The following is a 27,087-nucleotide window of genomic DNA, read 5'->3' on the forward strand; positions in this document are numbered from 1 at the left end:
AATATACTCAGATAAGATTACAGAGATAGTGTAGATACAACCACAGGAAGGTGATACAAGAACATCATCAATAGTAGAAGCGACAGATACACATGGGACGTTGAAAGTAGTTACAACTGTGATATAACAATCATTTCATAACATGGAGTTCATTTCACTTAGCATTATCTTATGTGTTCATAAGGGTATAGCTATTGGGCTCTTGTGATCCTCTGCTGTGACTTGCCTAAACCTGTACTAATTATTCCCAATAAGGGAGACCATAGAGTCCATGTTTCTTTGGGTCTGGCTCACTTCACTTAGTATAATTTTTTCCAAGTCCTTCCATTTCCTTACAAATGGGGCAATGTCATTCTTTCTGATAGAGGCATAAAATTCCATTGTGTATATGTACCACATTTTCCTGATCCATTCGTCTACTGAGGGGCATCTGGGTTGGTTCCAGATTATAGTTATGAGCACAGTCATTTTTCTAACAGTGTTATTTCAAGCAAATCAATATTCTTAAGTATTAGAATTTACTTTGATTTCACACATTTTCTCCCCTCAAATATATTAATATCCTGTGTTCTTAAACTACCTCTTCCTCTAAATAAATAAAAAACCTTGTTTGGTTCTTACATTCCTTCTGGATGAAAACTGGACCATGTCTTCATTATATAGCCCACAGATTCTAAATACAGCCTTTTTGAGAAGTTGGAGCTTTTTGCTGAAACATGTTTTGGAGTATCCTACTATTTTAAAACCTCAGATTTAATTATTATTCATCCCTCAAATTTGTCTTGCAGAAGAATATCAAATGTGTAGCAGGTAAGGTATTATAAAGGATGTACACAGCTCCCAAAATGTTCTTTTGCACTTTCCTTCAAAGGAGAAGGAATTATTCTTTCCACTTGTTGGGAGGTAAGGTGTGTAGAGCTCACAATGGTAGGACTACAGAAAAGCTGAACTAGAAAAAAATCAAATTAAGTTTGAAGATTCACAGAACTGAGTTCTTCCAAATCTGTCCTGCCTTGTGAAAATGGCATGACAGAAGCCACCTAATTGAAGTAATAAATACAATGTTGGGATCATTTATAACAGGTAGACTTGACTTTGCTTTATCTTTTCACTCTGGCTTAAACTTCATGATTACTTAATGCACTATTTCTTCCATAGGCTCAGAAAGTGCAGTAACTTGTCAGAGTTACCTAAGTGTCATTATAGAGATATAATGAAAAACCTTGTACCTTGGAAGGCTTATGTATCTCCAGAAGTGTTCTTCAGAAATACTTGAAGAAAGGTAGAAGTATGATTTTGATAAATCTGCTTTTTCCTCAGCCTAAAGGCCTTTGGGGTCATTGTGGGTAGACTCGGGATAGCTACTTGCCCTGGGTAGATTCAGTCTAGCATTTTATATAGTCATAGAGGGTTCTTGATGTGAATCTGTATATTATTGTTAGTTTAAGCTAACCAGAGTTTCAATCAACAAATATGTAGGACAAATGATGTTTCACATTGACACTGAATGATGAAAATGGTTATTTGTATCTTCAAACCATGGACTGTAATCACATATGGGAGATAAAAGTGATCCTATGTTTATAACATTTTGTTTACACAGAATATTATGTTGTCTATCCTACTTGAAATCCAACCAAAATATGTTGGAATGTAAACTGTGATCATTACTGTAAATAGACTATACTTCCTCTGAAAAGCGATGTTCACTGTCCATATTAGCTAAGTGCTTATGGTGACTCCAAGCTAGTCATCTCTTTGTAACCTGAGTTCACAGATTAAGACTCTTGTTGAGAGAATGTGTGTATAGAAATTAATTGAAATATTATAGTTTTTAAATCTTTTTAAGATTGATGACAAATTACTATTTGGACATATTAACATCAATGATGGTTGACCATAATGCTCCAAATAGGTTGTGTTATAAAGATGTGCATGCCCAAACAAGTAAGACAGAACATAACTGAAAAGTTATGAATGCTTCCAGGGAACATTTCTACATTGCTTTGGGTGTTGCAGATGTATTTTGATGTACTTGCATTCCAAGCCACATTCAGTTTTTTTTTTAATCTAGCATAATTCAGTTGCCATGTTAGAAGTGGTGTGGTTACTCACAAATGATTTTGTATGGAGTTGGATGCTATCATTCAAATCTTGTCTCGAAAGACGTCTTCGGAATTCATTAGTGGTGAAATAGTATATGACTGGGTCAAGGCATGAATTCAGACTAGCAAGACACAGAGCCACAGAATGAAATATTAGAATCACTCTCCTAGCTAGGCAGCTTTTAATTTCATTGGACTTGACCAGGAAATCTAAAGGAAAACTGAAGTGATATGGAGCAAAACAAATTAGGAATACCCCTGCACACGTTAGAATCATCTTCAAGGCTTTCTTTTTCTCTCCAAGGTCTTGAGTAATGGGATGTTTATCTTGAAGTGATAAAACTGTCTTCCAGGTACAGTACAGGACAATCAGAAGAGGAGTAACAAACCCAATTAATTCACCAACAGTCATCATGGCAACAGACTGGGTTAGATTGACATTCCTAGTAGGAAGATCCACAAAGCATTTGGTTCTGCTGCCTGGTGTATCCTCATTGGTTCTGAGAAGAGGAAAGAGTAGACAGGCAAGACAGATAATCAACCAGCCAGCAATGCTGATGTACAAGTCATATTTTTGTTTGCAGTCAATGAAGCGAAAGGGGTGCATGAGAAACCAAAATCGTCGCACACTGATGCAGACCAAGAAGTAGATGCTGGCATACATATTAACATACTTCAGATAGAAACAGAACATGCAAAGGCCAGGCCCAAATGGCCAGTCATGGTTCAAATAGTAAAAGATCCTCAGCGGCAAAGAAAGAACTTGTAATAGATCAGCAATTGCTAAATTAATCATAAATATGACAGCCCGTTTGGTTTCTTTCATGTAACTATAAAATACCCACAAGGCTAATATGTTCCCTATGAGACCTGGCACAAGAATGACAGTGTATGTCACTGCATAAATAAAGTACCGGAAATCTGTATTGTCACCATCTGTCCTGTTACAGGTATCATTAGCAAGCATGATTCTTTCTAGAGAAACTGACCTTGCCTAATAATGATTCAAAATGTAAATTCACAATTAACAACTGCTCTTTCAACAAGCAGGATGGCCAATAGTTTGAAGAGATTAAGTGAAAAGTAATCTTTTTGCCACATCTATAGCCTCTATGGATGACTTTGGAATGTTTCAAACAATTAGCTGCATATTTGACTTGGATTTGTCTACAGCAAATACATGGAAGTCCAATATGCAAACACAAATGAAAAGTTGATATAAACTTTCTCCTTTTGTTTACACTATTGTAAGGCCTTCTGGAACATCACAACATTTGCTCCTTTGGCACTTGGAGCATGAATGTGCTATATAGCAGTTCTTCAGATTTCCATATAATAGCCATCTCCTTACAGGTGTTGAGCAGGCTTTCTTTTTTCTTTTATTGGCTCACATAGAAGAAACATTTCCTTTGGCATACAGTTCCGAAATGTCACTCTTCTGGGATGACTAACTTGCACAGAACAGATTCCTGAGACTTTTTCAGGTATGTGTTGAAAACTTAAAATTGAGAAACAACAGCAAAGCTGCAAGTAAAAAAGAAACAAGCTAATTAATATCTGGTTGTTGAAAAATCTTTAAAAATCCCTATATATAGAAAAATACATTAATTTGAATGGAAAGCTTTGATGTGAGTGAGGATAATATGCTATCGTTTCTACAAGCACTTTATACTAACCACAGAAAAGTACAAGTAGAATGAATCTGAGAAATAATCTACCCATTTTGTTCCTCAAAATCTATGAAGCAACTCAATAGTTCAGCTCCTCTGACCCCACCAGACTTGCAGGATCAAAATCTATATATTAACAATGACTCCCTGGTTAATCTTGTGCATATTAAGATTTGAGAAACTCTCATCTAGACTATTGTTTCACAAACTTCATAGGTCTTTACACTCATCTGGACAGGTTTAGAAAAAATACAGTTTTCTGGGTGTTTCCTCTAGAGATTCTGATTCAGTATGTTTGGGGTAGGGCCCAATGTTTGTATTTTTTAAAGCTTCCCATATGATTTGGATATAGCCAGCTCAGAATTTATCCTTGAACCATCATTTGGGGGGGGGGCCATTTATTTGATCCAAATCCTTCCCAGATGTCTGAAAATAAGTGGGCAACCAGCCTCTCTTTAAATACTTCCATTTATTTGGGTCATTTAGTCACCTCTTAATTATCCAAGATGACCAACGATAGCACCAGAACAGAGAATCAAAATCCCCAGAAAGTTGACTCAGCTGGGTCCATGACCCTTGTTCTGAGGTAAACAAATTTTCGCTTAGGGACTTGGATAGTTTCCTCAAGGCTGCTGAAATCTAGGAGGACTTAAATGACTTTAAAGATATGTGGGAAGAAGAAAAATGAAATGGGAATTATGAAACATCCTGCTTTGGATTATCAAATCCATGTGGTGTAAAGTGTACATGATGCACTCCTCAAGGAATCATTATTGTTCATGTGCCTAGTAAGTAAATTGCAACTAAAATAGCACATTTTTTTACGAAGATATAGTGCTCATTTTATGTAAAGAGCTTGATGTGTAACATGAACTATGCATTCAGGTTGATGAACTATGAAATACTTGAGATGTCTTGGATAAGAAGAATAGTGCTAAAATAAATCAATCTAAGTACTGATGGCTCACCCCTGTAATCCTAGCTCAGGATGCTGAAACCTGAAGATGTTTGTTTGAAGCTAGCCATGTCAGCAAAGTCTTGAGATCCTTATTTCCAATTACTCACCAAAAAGCCAGAAGTGGAGGTGTGACTCAAGTGCTAGAGTGCTAGCCTTGAGCCAAAAAGCTCAGGAACAGTTCCCAGGCCTGTGTGTTCAATCCCAGGACAGGGCTACACACACACACACACACACACACACACACACACACACACACACACGGATAGCATTGTTTCTGAAAAGGTTGTTCCACTCAAGGTTCTTCACCTTAAGTATATCTAAATCTCATTTTCACAGAAAAATAAATTGCTAACAATAGATACATGAAAAGGGAAATGTAAATCAAAACCACTATGGGGCATCTCACTCTGAAGAATGACTATTATTACAAAGGACAAAATTTGGACACAGTGAGGTCAAGAGAAGAGAAGTAGACACATAAAGAGAAGGAGGGTGCAGTCTTAATGTCCACTGTCTATATGCGAAAATGGAACTAGGAATATTGAGGAAATGGCTACGTTTGGGAGGGTGGGGAGAATGATGAAGGGGGTGATTAAAATGCATCGTACTCACAAACTGACATGTTGAACTAAGCCTCCTTTGTACAACTACTTAGTTATTTAAAAAAAGGTTACAAGTGCTGTTGAAGATGAGGAGATTAGGAAGTCCTATACTTTGGTGGGCTCTAAATTCTTAGAGCCATTATGCCAAATAAATAGCACAGTAGTTCCACAAAAAGATTAAAAATAGAGCTAACATATGTAAGTTCCATCCTTGTCTGTGTTATGCAAAGGAAATGGAAATGAGTGTCTCCAAGAGACATGTGCACTCCATGTTCATTTCAGCACTATTCCCAACAGCCAGGACACTTAATCAAGGTAAGTAAGAAGCAACAGATGAATAGATGAACGCATAAAAAAGAGCTGGCATGCATGTTCATGCAAGTGTATGTGCACATACACACACGCACACACTACTATTTAGCTTTAAAAAGAAGCAAATTGTCATTTGCAACATGAAGGACATCATGTTAGGTGAAATAAATCGGAGACAAAAACAAATATTACATCATCTCCCATATATTTGGGATCTATAAAAGTGAAAGCCATAGAAATAGTGGGTAGAATGGTGGTTTCCAGAAATGGAGTGTAAAATGGGGAAAAGATGGTTAAAGGGTATAAATTTGAATTTATAAATTGAATAAATTCTTTGTATCTAGTATTATCAGCATAGAAGACTATAGTGTATAGTATTATGTTGTTTACTTGTATTTGATAAGAGATCAGAGTTTAAATGACCTTACATTGCACCTAACCTCATACTACTACTATCTCTCTCTCCCCCCGCCTCTCTCTCTCTCATGGTATCTTTTAATATGACTTTCCTTGATATTCCTATTTAAAACTGCAACTCCCTCCCAGTTATCCCAACTCAGTTGTATATTTATTTTACTCATTTATAAATATATTATATATTTCCACAGGTATGTGTGTATAAATACATACATATATATATATATATATATATATATATATATATATATATATCCCTACTACTCTCCCATTTAAAATTTTTAAATTTCTACTCTAGTTCCGGCCGGCTTTTTTGGCTTAATATCCCAATTGCTTACTTTAGTATACCATTCTTCATAAGGCCATCATATTTTTTCTGGGGTAATATATTTTAAAATTATTCTTGGCCCCACATTTCCCACAAATTGCCAGGTATGTAGTTTAGTAGCACATGGCTTCTAATACTGAGCTATGTACCTTTAGAACTTTTTGTCATACTACTTTGGTGACAGCCAGCACTCCAGCCCATCTTCTTCACACTGTTCTTTTCACAAACAGTGACTGATCATTCTGCTACCTTAATCTGAACATCTTTTGTTTCCTATCAATTCCATCTATTGATAAAAAACCTTTCTCAAGTTTCCTGTTCTTCTTGAAACATGTTGTGGTCAACTCACCACAATTATGCTTGCCCCTTTATTTGAATCCCATTAGTGACTCTTGTTATAATATCTAACTTTCTCTTCCTTTTGCTATGGTGATTTGTGTCTGTCTTATTTATTCCACAGGCCTCCTCCTTCTCACTACAACCCAGGAAGTCCAGAAATTCCTTGAGATTACGCAGCAGACTTTATACACCTCTGTATCCCCTGAGGTAGCTAGAATATGTCTTGGAACATGGTAGATACATCAAATATTTACTCAGCAAATATTTATTCAGAATTTATAATTTGCCAGGCACCATACTTGGTACTGGGACTATAGACAACATAAAGAAACCTCCTTCTTCCTGGAACTTATAGTCTAATGAAACAGAATGATAATTTTCATATGGTTTGATAAAATATGATCTTAGTCAACATACAATGAGAAATCCCATAAGGCACATTTAAATTATTAAGAACATACTCGGTTCAGTGAACTAAAAGTCAAGAGTTCTCTACATAAAGGATGCAAAGCCTAAACTCATTCTATTGGTCATTCATTCCCTCACTGGCCACATTAAAATATTTTTATTAATATGTATTTACACAAAGTAGTGGATTTTAAGATGATATTTTATAAACATATATATATAAAGTACTTTAATGTCATGAATTTTCATTATTATATTTTAGCCTATAAACATGGAGTAGAGCAACTCCCTTATAATTTTTCTGGATTCCTTAAGAGACAGCTAATGATGCTTTACCTCCATTTAGGGACCATTGTTTTCTAGTAGGAAAAGTTGACGGAGGATGCTTCCAACCAGGGGAAAACTCTATGTCAGACTTAGTATAAAAACACATTTATCTAAGCATACTTAGATAATCATACTACTACTTAAATTATATCATTATTCTTTGAGATTATTCTTTTGTAAGAATCTACCTTGTATCATACACTGTATTATACTCCTATATTAAATGATTTACTTTAAGTGCAAAGTCGGTCTATCCTTCCTCAATTGTAATTTTTATTTGGGAAGAAGAAAACATCAGAAATTTATCATACTTTATTTCCAATGATCTATGTGTCAGAAACTATTTCATATGGAGTTCTTGCAGGAAGTTGTAATAATACTTGTGCCTACATATCTGTTTTGTCAAAACTTGAGCTTTACTATATTTCATTTATGTTTAAAAATATGCGCCAAATATTTTGGTTGCTTATCCAGGAAAACCTGGTTCAAATGAATATCAGGGAGAGCTTGTATCATTTACTGAGACTCACTCAGAGCAGAAGTTGTTTTTTAACCTATGAAGTTTTAGCTGATAATACCTAAACACTTCCTCCACTCATAAAATATGTATTTAAGTTTAATACAGAGAATGATCAAAGCACTAGATCATCAAATTACCTAATTCCTAATCATAGTTTTATCAGATGTATTAGTTTCCACTAGAGACACTATTTTGGCATGTGGAATCCTGCCCAGAAACCTTATAAGTTCAAGTTATAGACAACAACATATTCAAAAGCCAACTTTATTTTAGAGTTTAGAAAATCAAGGAAAAGTAAACCTCAATCCAAAGCTACTCTAAATGATGTGGTGCTAATTAGGTGTATGCATGTGTGTAGGAGGCATTTTAACATTATGATGCATAAGTAAACACAAATGTTGAACAGAAAAAAGTTGAACAATTACTTTATGATTCTGGTCCGGACACATTGAAATTCTTAAGGCTTGCTTTTCATTCCTATAACTCTCCATGTCAACAAGTTTACAGTCTTCCTGAAAAACTTGTCCCACAACTGCATGTATAACTGTACTAAAGGGTAGATTACTGTACATGACAGTAAGTAAACACATTATGAAGTGCCTGCCTAGTTGATTTTTGTATGGCATTTCCATATCTGTCCTATTTAATCTGTCATAAAATTATTGTTTTAGTTTGGAGAGATGTCACACCTGGATGCCATCTCCAATCAAACTTTCAACTCATTTTAGCTTCAATACCTTCAATCCTCTATAGTTCAACCTCGTAAAAGGAGGAAACACAAATGTATGGGCAGACAATGTCGTTATTGTGAGTGCTGCCATTTTGCCAGGAAATTCTTTCACTTACTTGAGTTTATATGTCTCTGCTGAGATCTAAAATCCATTTCCTTTTCAGCAGACAGTGTGTCCTGTTCCTCTGCTCTAGAAGTACTCTTTTAATTACTCAGAGACAGCCAAAAAGCAGTCACTCAGTCTCAAATCACCAGTGAATAAAGCCCAGTAACCTTACGGATGGATGGCCTCAAAAGCTATTCAAGCTTGTACTGAACACTAACAGTACTTCAGACACTACCTGATTGCATGCCCCTCCTTAACATCCATAAAAATTTTAGGCTGGTTGTTTTCCTTCAGCTTCCACTTCCCAGGGTCTTGTTCTTAACCACGTAATTTATAGTTGTCTATTTTTTATTTCCTTTTTTTCTTAGGTTGAGTTTCTCTAAATCTGCTCCCTTAGCTAACTGCAGTGCTTGTTAAAATTACATATTCTTGGATAGATATAATCTCAATACCAAGAAGTAGAGCCAAGGGATCTGCATTTTAACAAACTTCAAATAGAATTAAATCTGTGAGTCTTCAATTTGAGAAATTTCTAGAACAAAATATCATAGGCTGTAAAGAAAAACAAGAGACTTTTCTGGCAGTAACTTTTTCTCTTATCTCCATTGCCTATGTTCTCGATTATTCTTTAGTATAAATTGTTCTATGTCATCTATATCTTGCTCCTCATTGAAGGCCAAATCAAATAATGCCATCTTCTCTACAAAGGCTTTCATTATTTTCTGCCTGGTATTGATGAGACTCACTTTTGAATTCCCATAGCATGTTATTTATATCAGATAAAACTGTGAACTGAAGACAGTGACTTTTACATTTCTTTACATTTCATCTACTTTTTTCATGTAGCAGAAGGTCAAATTCATTTAAGTGTATTTAATATCTAGATTAGAACTTAATATAATGAGAAGATTATTTTCTATTTCTCTCTTTTTAATTAAATTACATTAGCTGTAAGGGGAGATTTTATTAGCATATTTTCATATATGTTTACAATATACTCCAATCAATCCCTTTATGTCTCTATATGCTAAGTTCTTTTGTAAGCAATTTGAATAAACCCTCATTTTGCTTACAATTTTTTAACCTGTGAGTCATTCAAGCCTTTATTGTCTATACAAAGTGAAAAACAGTGAAAGTATTAAATTACTTTTAATAGGTACTATAAAACGCTGAGCAGACAGCTTAAAATTGCATGTAGTCCCCCAAAAATCTGGCTATTAGTGCTTTCTGATTTTACCACTCTGTGTGTGATGCCAACTATTTTTTTTCCTGGAGGACAAGCCACTATTTTACAAAGATCTATTCTACACATTAAATTTCAAATATTTTTAATTTGTAAAAGTGATGAGAAGATCACAAGTTATGTTACAGAGGGAAAACTATGTATTTCCTGTTCTCAGTGCTGACAGGGCTGTGGGTATTTTCCTCAGCTTTTCTGAATGTTCACCTTGTGTCTCAAACCAGACAGGAACATTTGGACAAGAAGGAGAATTTTTTAAAGGAAAGTTATGAGCTTCCAAGCTTACATAAAATAAACTAAGGTCCAAGATAATCAGATCCTTCTGGCTCTTTTCACTTTTTTTCAGTTCTTCTTGCAATTTCTCTTTGAGAGTGTGCCCTATCCACTGCTTCACAGGATTAATAGCCTGTGAAAGTGGAGGAATAAACCAAACTTATGAGACCTGGTAGAAAGAGCAAGGGTAGAGTGGAAAATAAAATGTGTCCTTGGAGCTTCACCCTAGAGCTGGCCATGGTTTTCGTGTAGATGGCTACCTAATGTGGTATTATTTTTCAGGGACCAAAAGCTTTCCTTTACAGAAAAAAAACTTCTTTCCTACTTGTTTTCTGGGTCCAATCTCCTCTTCCTTAAGGATAAGAATTTCACCATGTGGAGAGTGCTGTGGCTGGTGGAGAGTGCTCTGGCTGGGAATGCCAGACTCTCACTTTTAAAGATCAGGCCTTCCCAGGAACTATCAGAACCACACACAAACTCAGAGTTTCTGGAACTTGTATAATAGATCCCAGAGCTTTTGTATGCTTTTTCTTTTGCTGTTAGTTGTGCATTGTACCTTTCTTTCATTTCCACAGTTGCTTGTGTCTTATTTATATTTGGGAATATTTTCTCCACATTATATTTTCCAAAATCTACAGCATTGAATTCCAAAGAGGAATATAGTAATATACAAATCGTGAAACAGTGAGATCTTCAATTTCACAAAAAGAATTTTCATGGGAAATAATCTAAGATTTAAAATATGAAAACACAGGTGATACACTTCTAAAGGTACATGGTACCCTCAGTTATTACTCGTAAAAATTCCCACAAATAGGATTCTAGTCAGTTACTTCTCAATTTTCCATGATGTTTTATGTGATTTGAGAGTAGATTTCATCAATTAAACAAGATTCTAAATAGTTGGCTATGAACTTCACTCCAGGAAACAAGCCTCTAAAATCTAGAAGCAGTAATAACTTGCCAGGAACCAGGACCAGTGATTTAACAGCTTTTGGTACTCAGACGGTCTTTCTGGTCTCTGTCACTAGAGCATTACTAAAAGTGACAATAGCTAGACTCCTTGACTGATCATTCACCATTAATAGCAACTCTGTCTTTCATACATGGTCTCTAGGTTTACATCGAAGCAGAAAGGGTGACACAACAGCTGTCAGTGCATCTCCTGCCCAGTCTCTTCTTACTTTGAAAGCAACCATATTTAAGAAAAGAGTGATGACTATAAAATATTAAAAGGTTAAATATCTATTTTCCTGAAACTACCCCTTACAGAGGTAAGGTGGGAAAATTAACTTCAAAGCAAAGCTACTTGTGGCAACTCAATTGTGTATATGATCCAAGAACTCCAGTAATGACATAGTTATTCAGATACCATCCTAGTGCTCCAGAAAAAAAAATCAAACATCAACTAATATTGTAGATCCTCATTTGAACTGTTAGTATATTTATCTGAGATGTCATTAAATTATTGATCGAAAAGAAATGTGAAAAGTGAATCAGATGGGTCTCTTTTATATGACTCACACACTTGTATTCACAAAAACGGCTAGGTACTAGATTCACAACAATTTTCCCTCTCCTTTAGAACAGTTATGAAGTGTTAACAAAGATCAGAGGCCTTATTCCACATTCACTCTGGGATCAAGCCAGGCCTTGAAGCTTCATGCATAGGTCACAGGTGACTAGAATTTTGCATGCTTGTGTTGTTTATTGTATAGTGCTCTGTTACTATTTCTTCACTGAGTGGCATTATTTGCAACATTTTGTGTATTTTGCATGAATCTACTTATTTCAGTGTAGTGAAAAGTAATGTAACTTAAGATTGGAATTCTAGTGAAGAACTGATAATTGGGCCAACATTTTTGTGACTGTTCTTTGGCTTTAAAAGCAAGTACACCATCCATTCTTTACTTGGAGACTGTAGTTTAAGTTAAAAAGCATCTAAGAAGCTTTCTTCTCAATATTTTGTAGATTCTTTCCAGAGAAAAAGATTATAAGCTTTTATTCTGGTTAATATAAATAACTAAATAACATCAATCTAAAAGCTATGAGCAAGAAAATAATGAACTCACTAAACTTTATACGTCAGCAACATCCACAATTATTTCAGAATAATAAATAAGCATTCATGCCTTACCTCTGTTTACATTTTTGTCATGATCAATAGCCATACCTCTTAATACATTCAGTAGTATGACTTTATTTGAGACTGATAGTTCTACAGTTGACTTCATCAGGTGGAAGCAACTCAAAGTATCCCATGAAGTTGTACCAAATTCATCAACTGTTCACACTATAGAGACCTAAACAGCAAAGATTCAAAGCCCAATTCTCCCTTTCTAGCTTTCCAAATGCTCTAGGTTTACACTATGCCATTCTACCTTGACATGCAGTATACACTTTGCTGTCAAAGTCTTTTACTTGAGCTTAAATGTCCTTATGCTCCAGTTTCCCATCATTACTTTCTTTTTCACACTGAGGGGTGAAACAAAATTTGATCTTTACTGGCCATACAATGGGCAAAGGCCTCATATCTAAAATATATGCAGAACTAAAAAAATTACACTTTTCCAAAACAAAATTGCAAAGAACCAAGAGCCCCCATCAACAAGTGGGCTAAAGACTTAAAAAGAGACTTCTCTGATGAGTAAATGAGAATGACCAAGAGACATATGAAAAAGTGCTCTACATCACTGGCCATAAAAGAAATGCAAATCAAAACAACATTGAGATTCCATCTCACCCCAGTAAGAATGTCATATAACAAGAAAACTAACAATGACAAATGTTGGAGGGGATGTGGCCAAAAGGGAACCCTACTTCATTGTTGGTGGGAATGTAAACTGGTTCAGCCACTCTGGAAAATGGTATGGAGATTCCTCAGAAGGCTAAGCATAGAGTTCCCCTATGACCCAGCAGCCCCACTTTTGGGCATCTACCCAAAAGACCACAAACAAGAACACACTAAAGCCACCAGTACAACAATGTTCATCGCAGCACAATTTGTCATAGCTAGAATTTGGAGCCAACCCAGATGCCCCTCAGTACATGAATGGATCAGGAAAATGTGGTACATATACACAATGGAATTTTATGCCTCTATCAGAAAGAATGATATTGCCAAATTTGTAAGGAAATGGAAGAACTTGGAAAAAATTATACTAAGTAAAGTGAGCCAGACCCAAAGAGACATGGACTCTATGGTCTCCCTCATAGGGAATAATTAGCACAGGTTTAGGCAAGTCATAGCAGAGCATCACAAGGCCCAATAGCTATATCCTTATGAACACATAAGATGATGCTAAGTGAAATGAACTCCATGTTATGGAAACGACTGTTATATCACTGTTGTAATTACTTTCAACATGCGATGTGAAACTGTAGCTTCTATGGTTGATGATACTCTTGTATCCCCTTTCTATGCTTCTACCTGTACTATCTCTGTATCTTGTCTGAGTATATTGGAAACCGTGTATACAGGTATTAGAACTAGGAAACTGAAAGGGAATACCAAAATCGAGAGACACAGGGTAAAAACGACAAATGATTACAAAAGCAATACTTGCAAAACTGTTTAGTGTAAATCAACTGAGCAACTCATGGGGGAAAGGGAAAGGAGGAGGGGGGAGGAGGGAATGAGGAAGGAGGTAACAAACAGTACAAGAAATGTATCCAATGCCTAACATATGAAACTGAAACCGCTATGTATATCAGTTTGACAATAAAAATTTAACAAAAAAAGAAAAGATAAAAAAGAAAAAGAAACTCTAAAAAAATTGAAATATAATTTTAATACTACTAATTTTAAGGAAATACTCTTCAGGTAAAGTAAACATAAAATTCACATCGTGATAATTTTAAGTGTATATTTCAATGACACTAGATATATTTGTACTGCATAAATATCATCACTCTCTTTGCCCCCACATTTTTATTAGCATCAATTAGTTCATTCAGTGGGTTTCATTCATATTTGTACAATATACTACAATAAAAGTCCTTTTTTGTGTGTGCCGGCACTGGGTTTTGAAGTCAATGTCTCATGCTCTCATTAGAATGGCTTGCACACAGTAGCTGCTCTACCAATGGAGCCATGACTCCAGTCTCACTTTTTGTTGCTTAATTGGAGATGAAGTCTCACTGACTTTTCTTTCTGGGGTGTCTTGAATTCCTATCCTTCAGGTCTCAGCCTCATGAGTAGGTAGGATTACAGATTTGAACTATGAGTGCTTGGCTTGATGAAAATTCTTGAAACGCCACTTCTTTCCTCCCAGATTTCCTTGTCATCCAATGTGGATTAGCCCTGCTTCCTTTTGTTCAGTTTTATTTTGTATTAGAATGTATTCATGGTATGTAGGGGGTTCAAGAGAGGAGTAAAAATATGGTAAAGGAGAAGAATTTGTTGAAAGTGTACTGTGTGCATGTATGAAAATATTACAAGAACCCTGCTTTCTGGAATAGCCATAATATGTTCCTGGTTTTCTTAACAGAGTCTGACATGTTGCAACTTATTTTATTATATAGTTAGTTGTATATACAACATCTAGATTATAAGCTCTTTGAGAATGAAGACTTTTTCTTATTCATCTGTGTCTTTCCTACAACACTTTGAACAGACTTTACTTAAGCCCATTAGGAGACTTTTAGGAAATGCCTGTTAATGAAAAGTATAGATGTTATAATGTTTTTAGAAGCATTTTTCTCAATTATTCATATCTAAGTAGTCTTTATAGTACATTCTTTAAAGGCTAGCATTTTAATTACTGGTATTGACTTCTGGAATTTTTTTTTTCCAATCACACTTACCTTTTTGATATATTGAGAGGTACATTCAGATCTTTTATTTACAGGCTCAACCCTCCCACCTACCTCCAACAAGAAAATATGTTCTTTGTTGTTCCTCTACCAGTGGATGAAAATAAGTCCTGGAAACTATGGTTTCCCCTAAATAATCACAATGTGAGAAGCAATTTCAATAACAAGCAAAATAACAAAGTAGAAGCATCTCCTTCACACCAACAGTGGACTATCAAGGTCATAGAACTTTTTCAAAACATCCATCTGGAGATATACCATTTCATGTGCATGCCATGAGCTTATGCAAAGTGTTCAACTCAAAAACACACTCACTATGTTTTTACAAGTTATCAACTCTTGAGATATACTTTGAACAACCACATTGTACGAAAGTAAAATCAGGAGAAATCAGGTTAAAAAGGCAAATAAGATTTTTAAAAAAGAAAGTGTTTCACCTACTCACATACATCAAAATGAAATAAAGAGTACTTCTTTGTAGCAATGTGGAGCTATTTTTACTTTTTCTGCCATAGACTGCTGCGTTCATAAGACAGGAAGTTACAAGTCTCTCCCCCACCACAGCCTGAGGACTCACCAAATATCTGAAAATATGTTGGACTGGCACTAGTTCCCCAAACTTGCAGGTGAGAAAAGATAATGTTCTTTATTATTAAACTATTTGCTGTTTTGTTTGATTATATTTTGTCCACTGGCTAGCTACTTACCTGTATGTTATTATCCATTACAATGAAATTCTGCAGTTCTGGACACCTATAAACCTATGGAATTATTTTGGATTATAGTTAGTTTAAAATAATTTACATATTGGCTTGCTATTTATTTATTCCAAACTCATTTCCCTTAAACATACATTGGGAAAAGCTAAAGAATGGTGTATTAAATCATAACTGGTGATAAGTTTTTTTAAAAGAAAATTTCATCAAATGGCATTATTTGCAGTATTTTATTAGTTTTTCTGACTAGTTCAAGATGTGATTAGCCACATCGTTTTTTTTTTAAGTTTTTATTATAAAACTGATGTACAGAGAGGTTACAGTTTCATACGTTAGGCATTGGATACATTTCTTGTACTGTTTGTTACCTTGTCCCTCATACCCCCCTCCCCCCTCCCCCTTTCCCCCCTTGTGGTGTTCAGTTCACTTACACCAAACAGTTTTGCAAGTATTGCTTTTGTTGTTGTTTCTCTATTTTACCCTTTGTCTCTCAATTTTGGTATTCCCTTTGAATTTCCTAATTCTAATACCAGTACACACTGTTTCCCATACACTCAGATAAGATTACAGAGATAGTGTAGATACAATCACAAGAAGGTGATACACGAACATCATCAATAGTAGAAACTACAGATACACATGGGATGTTGAAAGTAGTTACAACTGTGATATAACAATCATTTCCATAAAATGGAATTCATTTCACTTAACATCATCTTATGTGATCATAAGGGTATAGCTATTGGGCTCTTGTGATACTCTGCTGTGACTTGCCTACACCTGTGTTAATTATTCCCAATAAGGGAGACCATAGAGTCCATGTTTCTTTGGGTCTGGCTCACGTCACTTAGTATAATTTTTTCCAAGTCCTTCCATTTCCTTACAAATGGGGCAATGTCATTCTTTCTGATAGAGGCATAAAATTCCATTGTGTATATGTACCACATTTTCCTGATCCATTCGTCTACTGAGGGGCATCTGGGCTGGTTCCAGATTCTCGCTATGACAAATTGCGCTGCAATGGACATTGTTGTGCTGGTGGATTAGCCACATCTTGAGATTCATTTAGATGGAGTTCACTGAATTTTTTTTCACCTCTTCTTCTGTTAAGTTCCTCAAACATTTCTATCTCAATTGTCTTATCTTGTGAGATAATTGAATAACTACTTCTGTATTTGTTAGTATTTAAATTTTTCTATAGTGTTATGTAAATATATTAAATAAAATGAACAAATTATTGTACTTTAAACAGTGTAAAATAATTGATTGCATGAATAAACACTGGCAGTAAAGACAGATTAATATATATATATATATGAATAATTTTTTTCTTTAAAGAAGTTACCATTCAGCAAAGCAGTTTGTGAATACAGTGCATATTGATCAATGTCTCCCTTTCTTCATTTTTCCTCATCCCTGCCCCACCCATCCCTTCCCTCAATTTTCTTTATTTTGTAGGCTATATATTGAATTTTATGACTGTATACTCCCCCTTTCCTCTTTTTAAAAGCTTTGCTGTTCTCATTTCTTATGGTTTTTGTCTGTGTGCTACAAATATTGGGGTAATCTGTCTCTCTGTCTCTTAAATCAGAAGCTGTACTTTGATCAGAGTTTTTCATAGCTATTAAATAAATGAAAATGCATCTGAATTTCCCCTAGTTAATTTGAATATCCTATTACAACAAGAATGCAAATATAACCCAAAAGCTTTATTATTACTTACCACAGACATATATACTTCATTTTAGCCAACAGATGATTGCTTTTGCTAATAGAAATATGCCACTGGCTGTGTAGGCTACTACTAATTACAGATTGCTAGTATATACAAGTGTTGCTATTTTAATATGCTGTGGACAGGAGCTTGATTTGTTTTCTTTTTCTTTGAGCTCACAAATCTTTTCATCCTGATTACATTAGGGAAAAGTATCAATTGGTTTAACAGAGGGTATGTCCTCTTTTATGAGAAAATACAACTAGAAATAAAGGGTTGAGTGGCTTCAATATGGCTCCCTGATATCTATAAGCCCTTGTACTAAATATTTAAATCAAGCATACAAGATTCACACAGAGAAGGTACTTGCACCTCAGGAGTTGTAATGGATATTAAAATTCCAACTTCCTGGTTATGTATAAAGTCTAACCTTTGGATAAGCTTATCCTTGCAGGTTTAAGTGGTTAAATGGTGATTTTGGTCATGACTTTAAAAATTGGATTAAAGTACTAAATGTGTCTCTAACAATCATAGATAGACTGGTGTTTCAGTAACATCCTTCTAAGATCAGGCATCCAGTGTAAGAGGATAAAAGCAAATATTACAAACAATCCCAGGCTGAAATTTCCATCTTTCAAACCTGCCTCCATCCTGAACCTTAGCAATCAGTAAACACTCGCCTGTCATGTGATTCACTTACATTTTTAGCAAATGAAATACCCTTCATCAACACCCCGTATTTCAACTCTACAGTCTGTATGGAGAGTGGTCAACATGTCCTGGATGAGATACACATGCTCTATTTAACACTGAAAATATGTAGTTAATTTAGACATAGATGTACTTTCAAAATATAAGTAAAGTCTAAGTATCTGGATATATTGTTCATTTTTGAAGCCTAGGAAATAAACAGCTCATAAAATTAGGGCCAAGTTAAATTGAAATGACTAAAGAACTATTCTTAGCAACCAAATTTAATAATCAATAACACAGATAACTTATATTAAAATATAGCCTTTCCAAAAAGTCATAAAAGTGTAAATATCCATGACAAACACCATTAAATAGCAAAATAAAGCATCAGTATGACCATTTTTTCTTTTGTAACCAGGCTCCAATGTAATTCAGTAGAACACTACTAAAACTGCCGCATTGTACACATTTTATGCAATACTTCAGGAACTACAGCTTTTTGTGTTGTATAAGATCACATATCTTGACTGCTAGAACCTGGCCATTACCTGGTAATCTACCAGGCAGATCAGTAAAATATGTTAATAGACTGCTAAGTGAGACTCTTGTTATCTATCCAGGAACCACAAGGTAAGAGTTTTGTATCAGAATAATGCTGCAACATAAGTCAAAGCCATAATTTGGTACCTACGGTTTTACTGCAGTGCTGATGGAACTCCTTAGTCAGGTCAATAGAGTGTCCTGAGGAAGCGATGGCAATCTGGCTGGGTTGATTTATTCATGCCTGAAAGAACACAGAAACAGAAAGATCACATGTAGCATGGGAAAGGTGCTCCCATGGGACTTGGAAATGATAATGAGACCCTAGAAATCGATTACCATGGGCAATGGAGAGTTACTTTTAACACTAACAAAGTGGAGTGTGTGACAATCTTTTTACCATCTGACATCGGTTTTTTGGTCTTTGGGAAGGGTGAAAGAAGGAAGGAATGTCAGTTGCAGGGTTCACAAGTCACTCCCTGGTCACAAGGAGCTCTTAACTATGATGAGCTATCCTAGAAAAATCCCACAACCCCCAGTCAAACTCTCAACACAGTTGAGGATAGAAACCTTCTTTATCCAGGTCAGCATATTTTCCCGAGGAGTTCTCATGGTAACTGTCTCATTGGTTATTAAGTACACAGGGAGGGAGACCCAAATGGCCCTTGTTTAGCAGCATAGCTGATTCTAGAAGACTAATTTATACACACAAAGATACCTTGCATACCTTCACGATACTTTGAAATAGTTTCCCATGTGATTTACAGGAACCAAAACTACACCCCACCCAATTCTCTCACTGTTAAAATTTAACCAATGATATGCTGCTGAGGTTGGCTACCATGCCTGAAATATCCCTGTCCCCTTATAGAGTCTTTGCTTGAAGCCATTGTCTCTAGTGACCTCCTAAAATAGTGAAAACCCTAAAGTAGTACCTATATATTATCCTATTAACTATAATCAATTAGATGAGGTAGATTACACTTTAGAATGTCCAGGAGAATTAAACATAAAATGAAATGTGTTTTTCTTGATAGCAAGATGGGAATGATGAAGACAAGAGGGAGAAAATAATAGGCAAGGGGTATAGTGAGGATCTACTATGATAAGTTTTGAGAAAGGATCCTTTACAAAGGGGAAGGGAGAAAGTGAAAGTTAGAAGGAAGAAAAGTAGTATCACAGATTTCACTCTTGCAAATGTTCAAATTAGTCCAATTCATAAAATGTATCTAATCTAGACTCTGATCTCTTTCTTTCAAATCAAAAAGACATGAGTCTAAAAGTCAGTTAACCTAGGGACTCTTGAACCAATTTCTTCTTCTTCTTCTTTTTCTTCTTCTGTCTTTGTCTTCTTCCTCTTCTTCCTCTTCCTCTTCCTCCTCCTCTTCCCCTCCTCCTCCTCTTCCCCTCCTCCTCCTCTTCCCCTCCTCCTCCTCCTCCTCCTCCTCCTCCTCCTCCTCCTCCTCCTCCTCCTCCTCCTCCTCCTTCTCTTCTTTTCCCCCCTCTCACCAGTATCTCTCTCTCTCTCTCTCTCTCTCTCTCTCCACTCCCTCCTCCCTCCCAGCCATATACCCTAAAACTTTGCTGCTTTATTTGCTCTTTCCAACTCTGGAGACAGGTTAGTTAGCTTGAAAGAAGACAAAGTATAGGGGAAAAAGCACTGGCCAGAGTTATATGATACCTAGTTTCTACTCTTGGTCTTATTAACAGTGATGTGACCTTGGGAATATTCCTTCTCTCCAATCTCTTATGTGCTAGATCAGGGAGTTGGACTAGATTATCCCTGTTACTTTGAACTCTAGTAGTCTAAATCTAGTTGAAAGTTCAAGTTGACACATGGGCTCAATTTTAGAAAAGGATGGGAAGGATACTACCTGGATCGCCATATCCAATCCAAAACTCAATCTTAAGCAGACTTTCCTAGTTGGCACAAACTTGTTCCTATCACAGGCTGCTCCCCATCAGAATATACCTTAGGACTAGTGTCCCTACTCTTAATTTCTAAACTATTGTAATGTGATCAGTGGATTTAAAGTGATTTATTAATGTCAGAGTGAGAAGATAGTGGCAAAATCTTCCCAAGGACATTCTGGTATTTTTCCAGCAGCCTTCTTTAAATATTCACAGGGACAATTTCAAATCAAGACACAAAAGAGAAGAGAATCATGGGAGATGAATAAATGAGAAATTACAGATGGCTTGAACCCCTCAAATTTGAACCACTAAGGCCTGCTCAGCCACCTCTACATAGACTAATTCAACAAATTCAGTTTGCTTCTAGGTATGTGACTCTTGAGGTAGCATGCTGTTTTTATTAATAAGCTTCACAGTGTTTGGCTAATGATTCAATGAGTGATATAATACATTCTCATCTGCTAACAGAAGTCATTGAGATTTTAAATAAAATTAAACTTTGCTAATCTTATTAAATGATTGATGTACTTCATATGAATGTATGAAAATAGAACAAAGAAAACAGCTGAAATCATTCTGGGAAGTGAGGAAGGGAAATGAGTGAGAGTAGTGAGGAAAATTTAAAAAGATCAGTGCTCGTTGTATGCTTGTGTGGAAGTGCCACGCTGAAACCCTTTTGCAACTGAAGTATGCTAATAAAAAAACTTATCAACAATTCATGTGGGGAGAGGGAAAGGGGGAAGGGGGCAATGAGGGAGGAGGTAACAAACAGTACAAGAAATGTACCCAAGGCCTAATGTATGAAACTGTAACCGCTCTGTATATCACTTTGACAATAAATAAGAAAAAAAACTGATCAAATAAATTTTAATATTCTGTTCATCTTTATCATATTTTTGCTTTTACAAACAAGAGACCTGAAGCACAGAGAAAGTAAAACATTCATCCTAAATTATGTAACAAATTAACAGCAGAGCCAGGACTAGAACCTCATTTTTAATGCCAAACCCTTGTTTCCCTTATCCACACCACTTTATCTGACTGCACATTTTCTAGTGTGGCTGTGGCTATTTCTCTTTCCCTCACTTAGTCAAACCACTTGAATGTGAGCTTTACATTGCTAAAAGCTGTCAGTTTTCTAAATCAGACAATACACTATCCCTCCTGTTTGCTTTAGGCACTATAAAGAAAGCAGTAGTCTTTACTATATGCCCAAGAAATCACCACCTATTCCTCTCTCCCATCTCTCCCTAACCACACTTTTCCCTATGCAAAAATAAAAACATTGAGTTTACATTGACTTCATCCATTTCCAATGGCATTCAAGACTGGAAGGAAGAATGTAACTACAACAAGACACAGATACTTTTTCCTCTCTGACTCCTTTCCTGCTGATACAGTTTACTAAACTCTCAAGATAGAATGAAAGAATGGAGTACTGACATTAGCAATACCTTTCTGTAAATGAGATCACCATGGTAGAGATCACAGGTGATAAAAAGTAGGAAGATATGAGGCCTCAGCCCTCTGAAACTTCTTGACTGGCAGTAACGGCCCAACAGATAAAACTAAAAACAATAATAAAACATATAACAACTCCTCCTCTGAGCAGGTCAGATGCTAAATTTTATAGAGACTTGCATTTAAGATACAAGTGCATATTCAACCTCAATGTAGTTGGAATATTTCATAAGGCATCTGCAAAAGCAGTTATTTCACCATATTACTAATGTACCTTTTCGTGTTTTTTCAGCTTCAAATTTTATAACTACCTTGCTTCTCCAACTGCAAACATGATCAAAAAATATTTTCAGGTGCTGAAGGAAACTTGCTCAAGTGAAAAGCATATGCACCTCAGTCATCCAAATGTGATTTCCTTCCAATAATGCATGACACTATTCAAATTATAAAGAGGAGCTCTGACTACCAAAGTAATGAAAAATACTTGTTCAATATCAGCATCATAATCTATACCCTTGAAAGAGAATTCCCTTCAAACACTCACAGATACAGAAACAAAACTGAAGAACTACAGTTCTTTTGTTCAGATTTACATTCCAAGTCAGCAACAAAAGCACATGACTTAGAACTCAAACTCATAATTGGTGTTCAGATATCTCTTGGGGCAGGAAAGACAAACATGGAGTTAAATATGTGGAGAAAGACTGGCCTAAATATTTTGCTTGTGTTTTGATTGATGTTGCTTTATTTAACTTAGAGTTCTGAGCTAAATAGATATGGTGATTACTATACTGAGCGTCTAAACTTAAAATATATGAGTTATATCCCTTCTGTAATGTAGCTTCAATTGTGCTATGAACCTAGGAGATGTATCCTAAATATTTAAGCTCTTAACACTACTGAAAATATTTACTGAGAATTCTAAAAACTGCTTTATCCTCTCTTCTGATGGTTGGTCTAGTGCTAATCTTGTATATGAAAGATCTGCTTGTTTTCTATCATTCTTATGCCCTAAAACCCTTATGGCAGGCAGTAGAGGCCAACAAGCAAGTACACACATAAACAGCACTGTGCCCTCAGACTTACTTAGGAAATTCAATATGTACAATTTTTCTGAGACCTTTCCTTCTGTTTATTTTAACTTTCATCTAAACTACATATTTGTCCTAATCTCTGGCAGAGCCTTGTATGTACAATTCGGGGCCCTTTGCTCTTTAAACTACAGAGTGTCAATGATTAAGTTATAGAAAAGAAAGTGAACATTTTTTGAAAAGCTCTAACATGATGAATTTTTCATATTACATCAGGTTACTATAGGTGATGTTTCTCTGATAAAGGAAAAAATACAATGAAGGTGCATATTATCTTTCTAAATCTCATTTTTAACATGAGGCTAGCTCTCCCCAAATATATATAATCTCCATAACAGTAAAGATGGTGTTGTATATATCTCTTGTTTTTACCAATATTACAACAGAAAAAGAAGAAATATCTGGGCACTGGTGGATCACCCCTACAATCCTAGCCATTCAGAAGGCTACTATCTCAGGATCATGGTTTGATATCAGCCTAGGTAGGAGAAAGTCCATTGACACGCTTATCTCCAATTAACCACCAAAAAGCCAGAAGTGGAGCTTTGGTGGTACAGTGTTAACCTGGAGCAAAAAATCTAATGGCAGAGTACAAACTTTGAGCTCAGAAAGAGGAGAAGAAGGAAGGAAAGAAAGAGATGGAGGGAAGGAAGGAGGAAGGGAGAAAGAAAGTAACGAAGCAAGGAAGGAAAAAAGAAGGAAGAAAGATTGAAAAAGAAATTAAGTATTTTAGCTATGTTATTTTTAAAAATCTTCATTGTATTCTTTAGTTTAAATATTTTGTCCACCCTCCTTCTAAGTTTTCCAGGCCTAGATCTGATCAAAAGAATAGCCATTTTTGAAGTTACTACATTTTGGTTACATCTATTACAAATTTCCTTGATTGTGAAGTAGAAAGGAATAAACATGATGGTAGGTTTTAGCTTTTTCATATTGAAACAGAATATCACAATAGAAGGAGCATTGATAACCAAGCTCAATTTAGTATATACATATATCTTTTGAATATCAACAATTCTTCAATAAAGTGGTTTAAAGAAAGGAGTAAGAACCAAGGCAATAAGGAAGTAATGTCTTTAACATCAGTTTCCCATCTGCAAAATGAGGAAAACAATCAAGTTTCATAATGTAAAACATCTTTTCCAATGCTTCACATATCATAAATTTACAACAAATAAAAGTTAGTATTATTGTTGATGATTGAGCACTGAAAATCAAAGTTAGGGCCAATCCTAGATAGCTTCCAAAAATCTGCTAAATCCTGGATTCCACATAGCTGCTTATTTAAAAATTCAACCAGATTCCTTGATAGAATGGTACTTGATTTAGCACAGGGCATAAATTCTATAGGGAGAAAATCACCAGCTCAAAGATGACCAGAATCTGATGTTGACCTGGAACTGATAGCAAGACTTTGGCCTTGCTTTCAAAGCTCACATTTAGACACATGATGATCTCTGAGAACTCCTAATTATACTTTCAAAAGCCTAAATAACCCTAGAAAACTCTGATTATTTTCCCCTTGCTAAAGCTGCTAGACTAAAACTCTTAGATATGTGAGACTAGAGCAAGTCAAAAGTCTTAGAATTATTTCTAAAACAAAATGAAGTGGGTATGCTTAGAAGGGAGATGAACAAATCAAATCTAATTTACATTCCCAAAATGTTAAAGCTTAAATATAATTTCATACCCACAATAGAGGTAGGTCAAATAACAACTTTCCTTTGAAAATGATGTTTTAGATATGAAAATGTATTAACTATTTTTAATTAATGTGTTGAAGTTTTCCAGAAAAAATCATAAATTCTTACCACTTCTTTGTACTGTTTCATATTTTACTGGTTCAAAATAACCATTGAGTTGATGCATGTAAAGGTTACTAGATTAGATATAAAATTTTCAAAGAAGTATTGTACAGTTTTTAGAAAAAAAGACTGTATCAGGATGATTTACCATCAACTTTTATTGTATATATGTTCAAAATATGCTCAAGTCTTCAGACATGGATATGATTAACTAAAAAGAGTGGCAGACATAAACTGAATCTGAATTCAATTCTGAGTAGTTGGCCTAAAGGAGGAGAATTGGTGGAGGAGTAGCGTGACTATCCCACATTTCCATATTATCCAGGCATTGGTTTAGCCTGGCCTTTCACTCTAGCCATAGATATTTTCCCTAAGGTCCAGAGACAGGGTAACTTATAATGAAGGGTAATCAACCTTAAAATTTCTTCCCTATTGGACAGTGATTTTCAAATTTAGCAATGCCCAGAGGTTAATTTTAAATCTCCACAGTGATTCTCCTCCTAACAAAAACATAAACAGACACACAGATGGTATTTCTCAATGCATAGTTCTTACAACTGTAACTTTGAACCAAGATGGTTATTACAAAGGAATTTTATGTCAAATATTATCCAGGTCATACTGTGTATTCTGAGAAACAGTCTTGTTCTCTCTGCAGATTCAAACTGTACTCATTGTGTTTCAGTTAATCAAATTTCATGGTCCAAAACAGAGGGAAGTTTAGTGTATCCTCCACGACCAATGGGACTTTTCAGTAAGGTGGCCATAGCACAGGAGAGTAACTCAGAATCCAATGCACAGTCATTCACTGAGGCTAATGTGGGTTCCAAACATGCTTTCCATAATAAACTCAGATTACCTATGTAGACTAGCTGCTTTACAAACAAGTCTGTCATATTGAGGTCAAAAGAGTTTCACAGGCAAATCAGATGCCTTGATATGGATTGCTACTGCTTTTGATAATGACCTGATTATCTCTACTGTTGGTGGTTTTCCTGAGAGATACAAAAGCTAAGTCAAGTGGCCAAGCTTTCCTTTATTAGGTTGAATTTGTTGAAGTATTAGAAAATCAGAAACATCTAGGTTTAGTACTAACTGAATTAGACAAAAGAAACATCTGTTGTAGCTTTAAAGAATTGTACATTAGGATTAAGAAGAAGAAAGTTAAAAATAGATTCTGATCAAAACAAATACCAAGAATATAGAATCAGAATGGCATTGTCATGAGACTGCTGGGAGAAAAGTCAAATGATTATATTTGGGATAAGTAAATGAGTAAAATCTTTGATATAAAGATAAATAGGAACCAGAAAAATATAGGCTAAACTGAAGGATTTAGAATTTTTTTCTCTCTAGTCTTTTCCTTTGCACAATCTAATTTGGTGACAATATTTAATTTAACTTTATTTTATTTAAAATCACACCTGATAGTTTGTCATTCATATATTCATTTTTCAGCACATTACTTAGCCAGTACAGGATAACACACTTTCAGTTTTAAAGAACCAATTTCTAAGTCATGTAGTGTCTCCTAAAATGATAAACTATCACACACAGCAAAGCATTATCATTACTACTATCTTAAGGTAAATTGTAAGAATTACTTTATTGCAAAAATCTTTTGTTTATAGAAACACATGGTAACACATGGTCACTTTACAAGAAATGTTTGAATATGATCTGTCAAAGGTTAAAACATTTTGAGTACATAATAATAACAATATTAGTCTTTGATATGTTGCTGATAAATATGGGGAGAATGTCTCCATTATCTACCTTATCATGTAAAATTGAGCAAAAGATTTTAGAAGAAACAAATACATTTTCAGAAAGTGAAAATGAAGTTGAGGGGTTTTTGTTGTGTGTGTGTTTTTTTACATGATGGCAGACATTCACATCTTATGTTTCCAGCAGGAAGGTAATAAGGATCTCCAAGAGGCAATTGAGCCTGAATTAGTAGCCTAGATTTTTGTTCTGAGCACGCCGTGCTTCTACCTTATTTA

General features: G+C 35.3%; 1 protein-coding gene across 1 annotated transcript; it reads right to left on the minus strand.

Annotated features, from left to right (window-relative positions):
- Positions 1-468: 468 nt before the first annotated feature.
- Positions 469-15,771, minus strand: Gpr174 (G protein-coupled receptor 174). Its single transcript, XM_048336569.1, has 2 exons — positions 15,728-15,771; positions 469-3,629 (listed from the first exon to the last, which is right to left on the minus strand). Exon 2 carries the CDS (start codon positions 3,070-3,072, stop codon positions 2,071-2,073), a length of 1,002 nt encoding a protein of 333 aa, XP_048192526.1. The 5' UTR covers positions 3,073-3,629; positions 15,728-15,771; the 3' UTR covers positions 469-2,070.
- Positions 15,772-27,087: the final 11,316 nt, after the last annotated feature.

This window comes from Perognathus longimembris, chromosome 28 (genome assembly GCF_023159225.1).
Source record: "Perognathus longimembris pacificus isolate PPM17 chromosome 28, ASM2315922v1, whole genome shotgun sequence".
In the NCBI taxonomy this organism is placed as follows: Eukaryota; Metazoa; Chordata; class Mammalia; order Rodentia; family Heteromyidae; genus Perognathus; species Perognathus longimembris.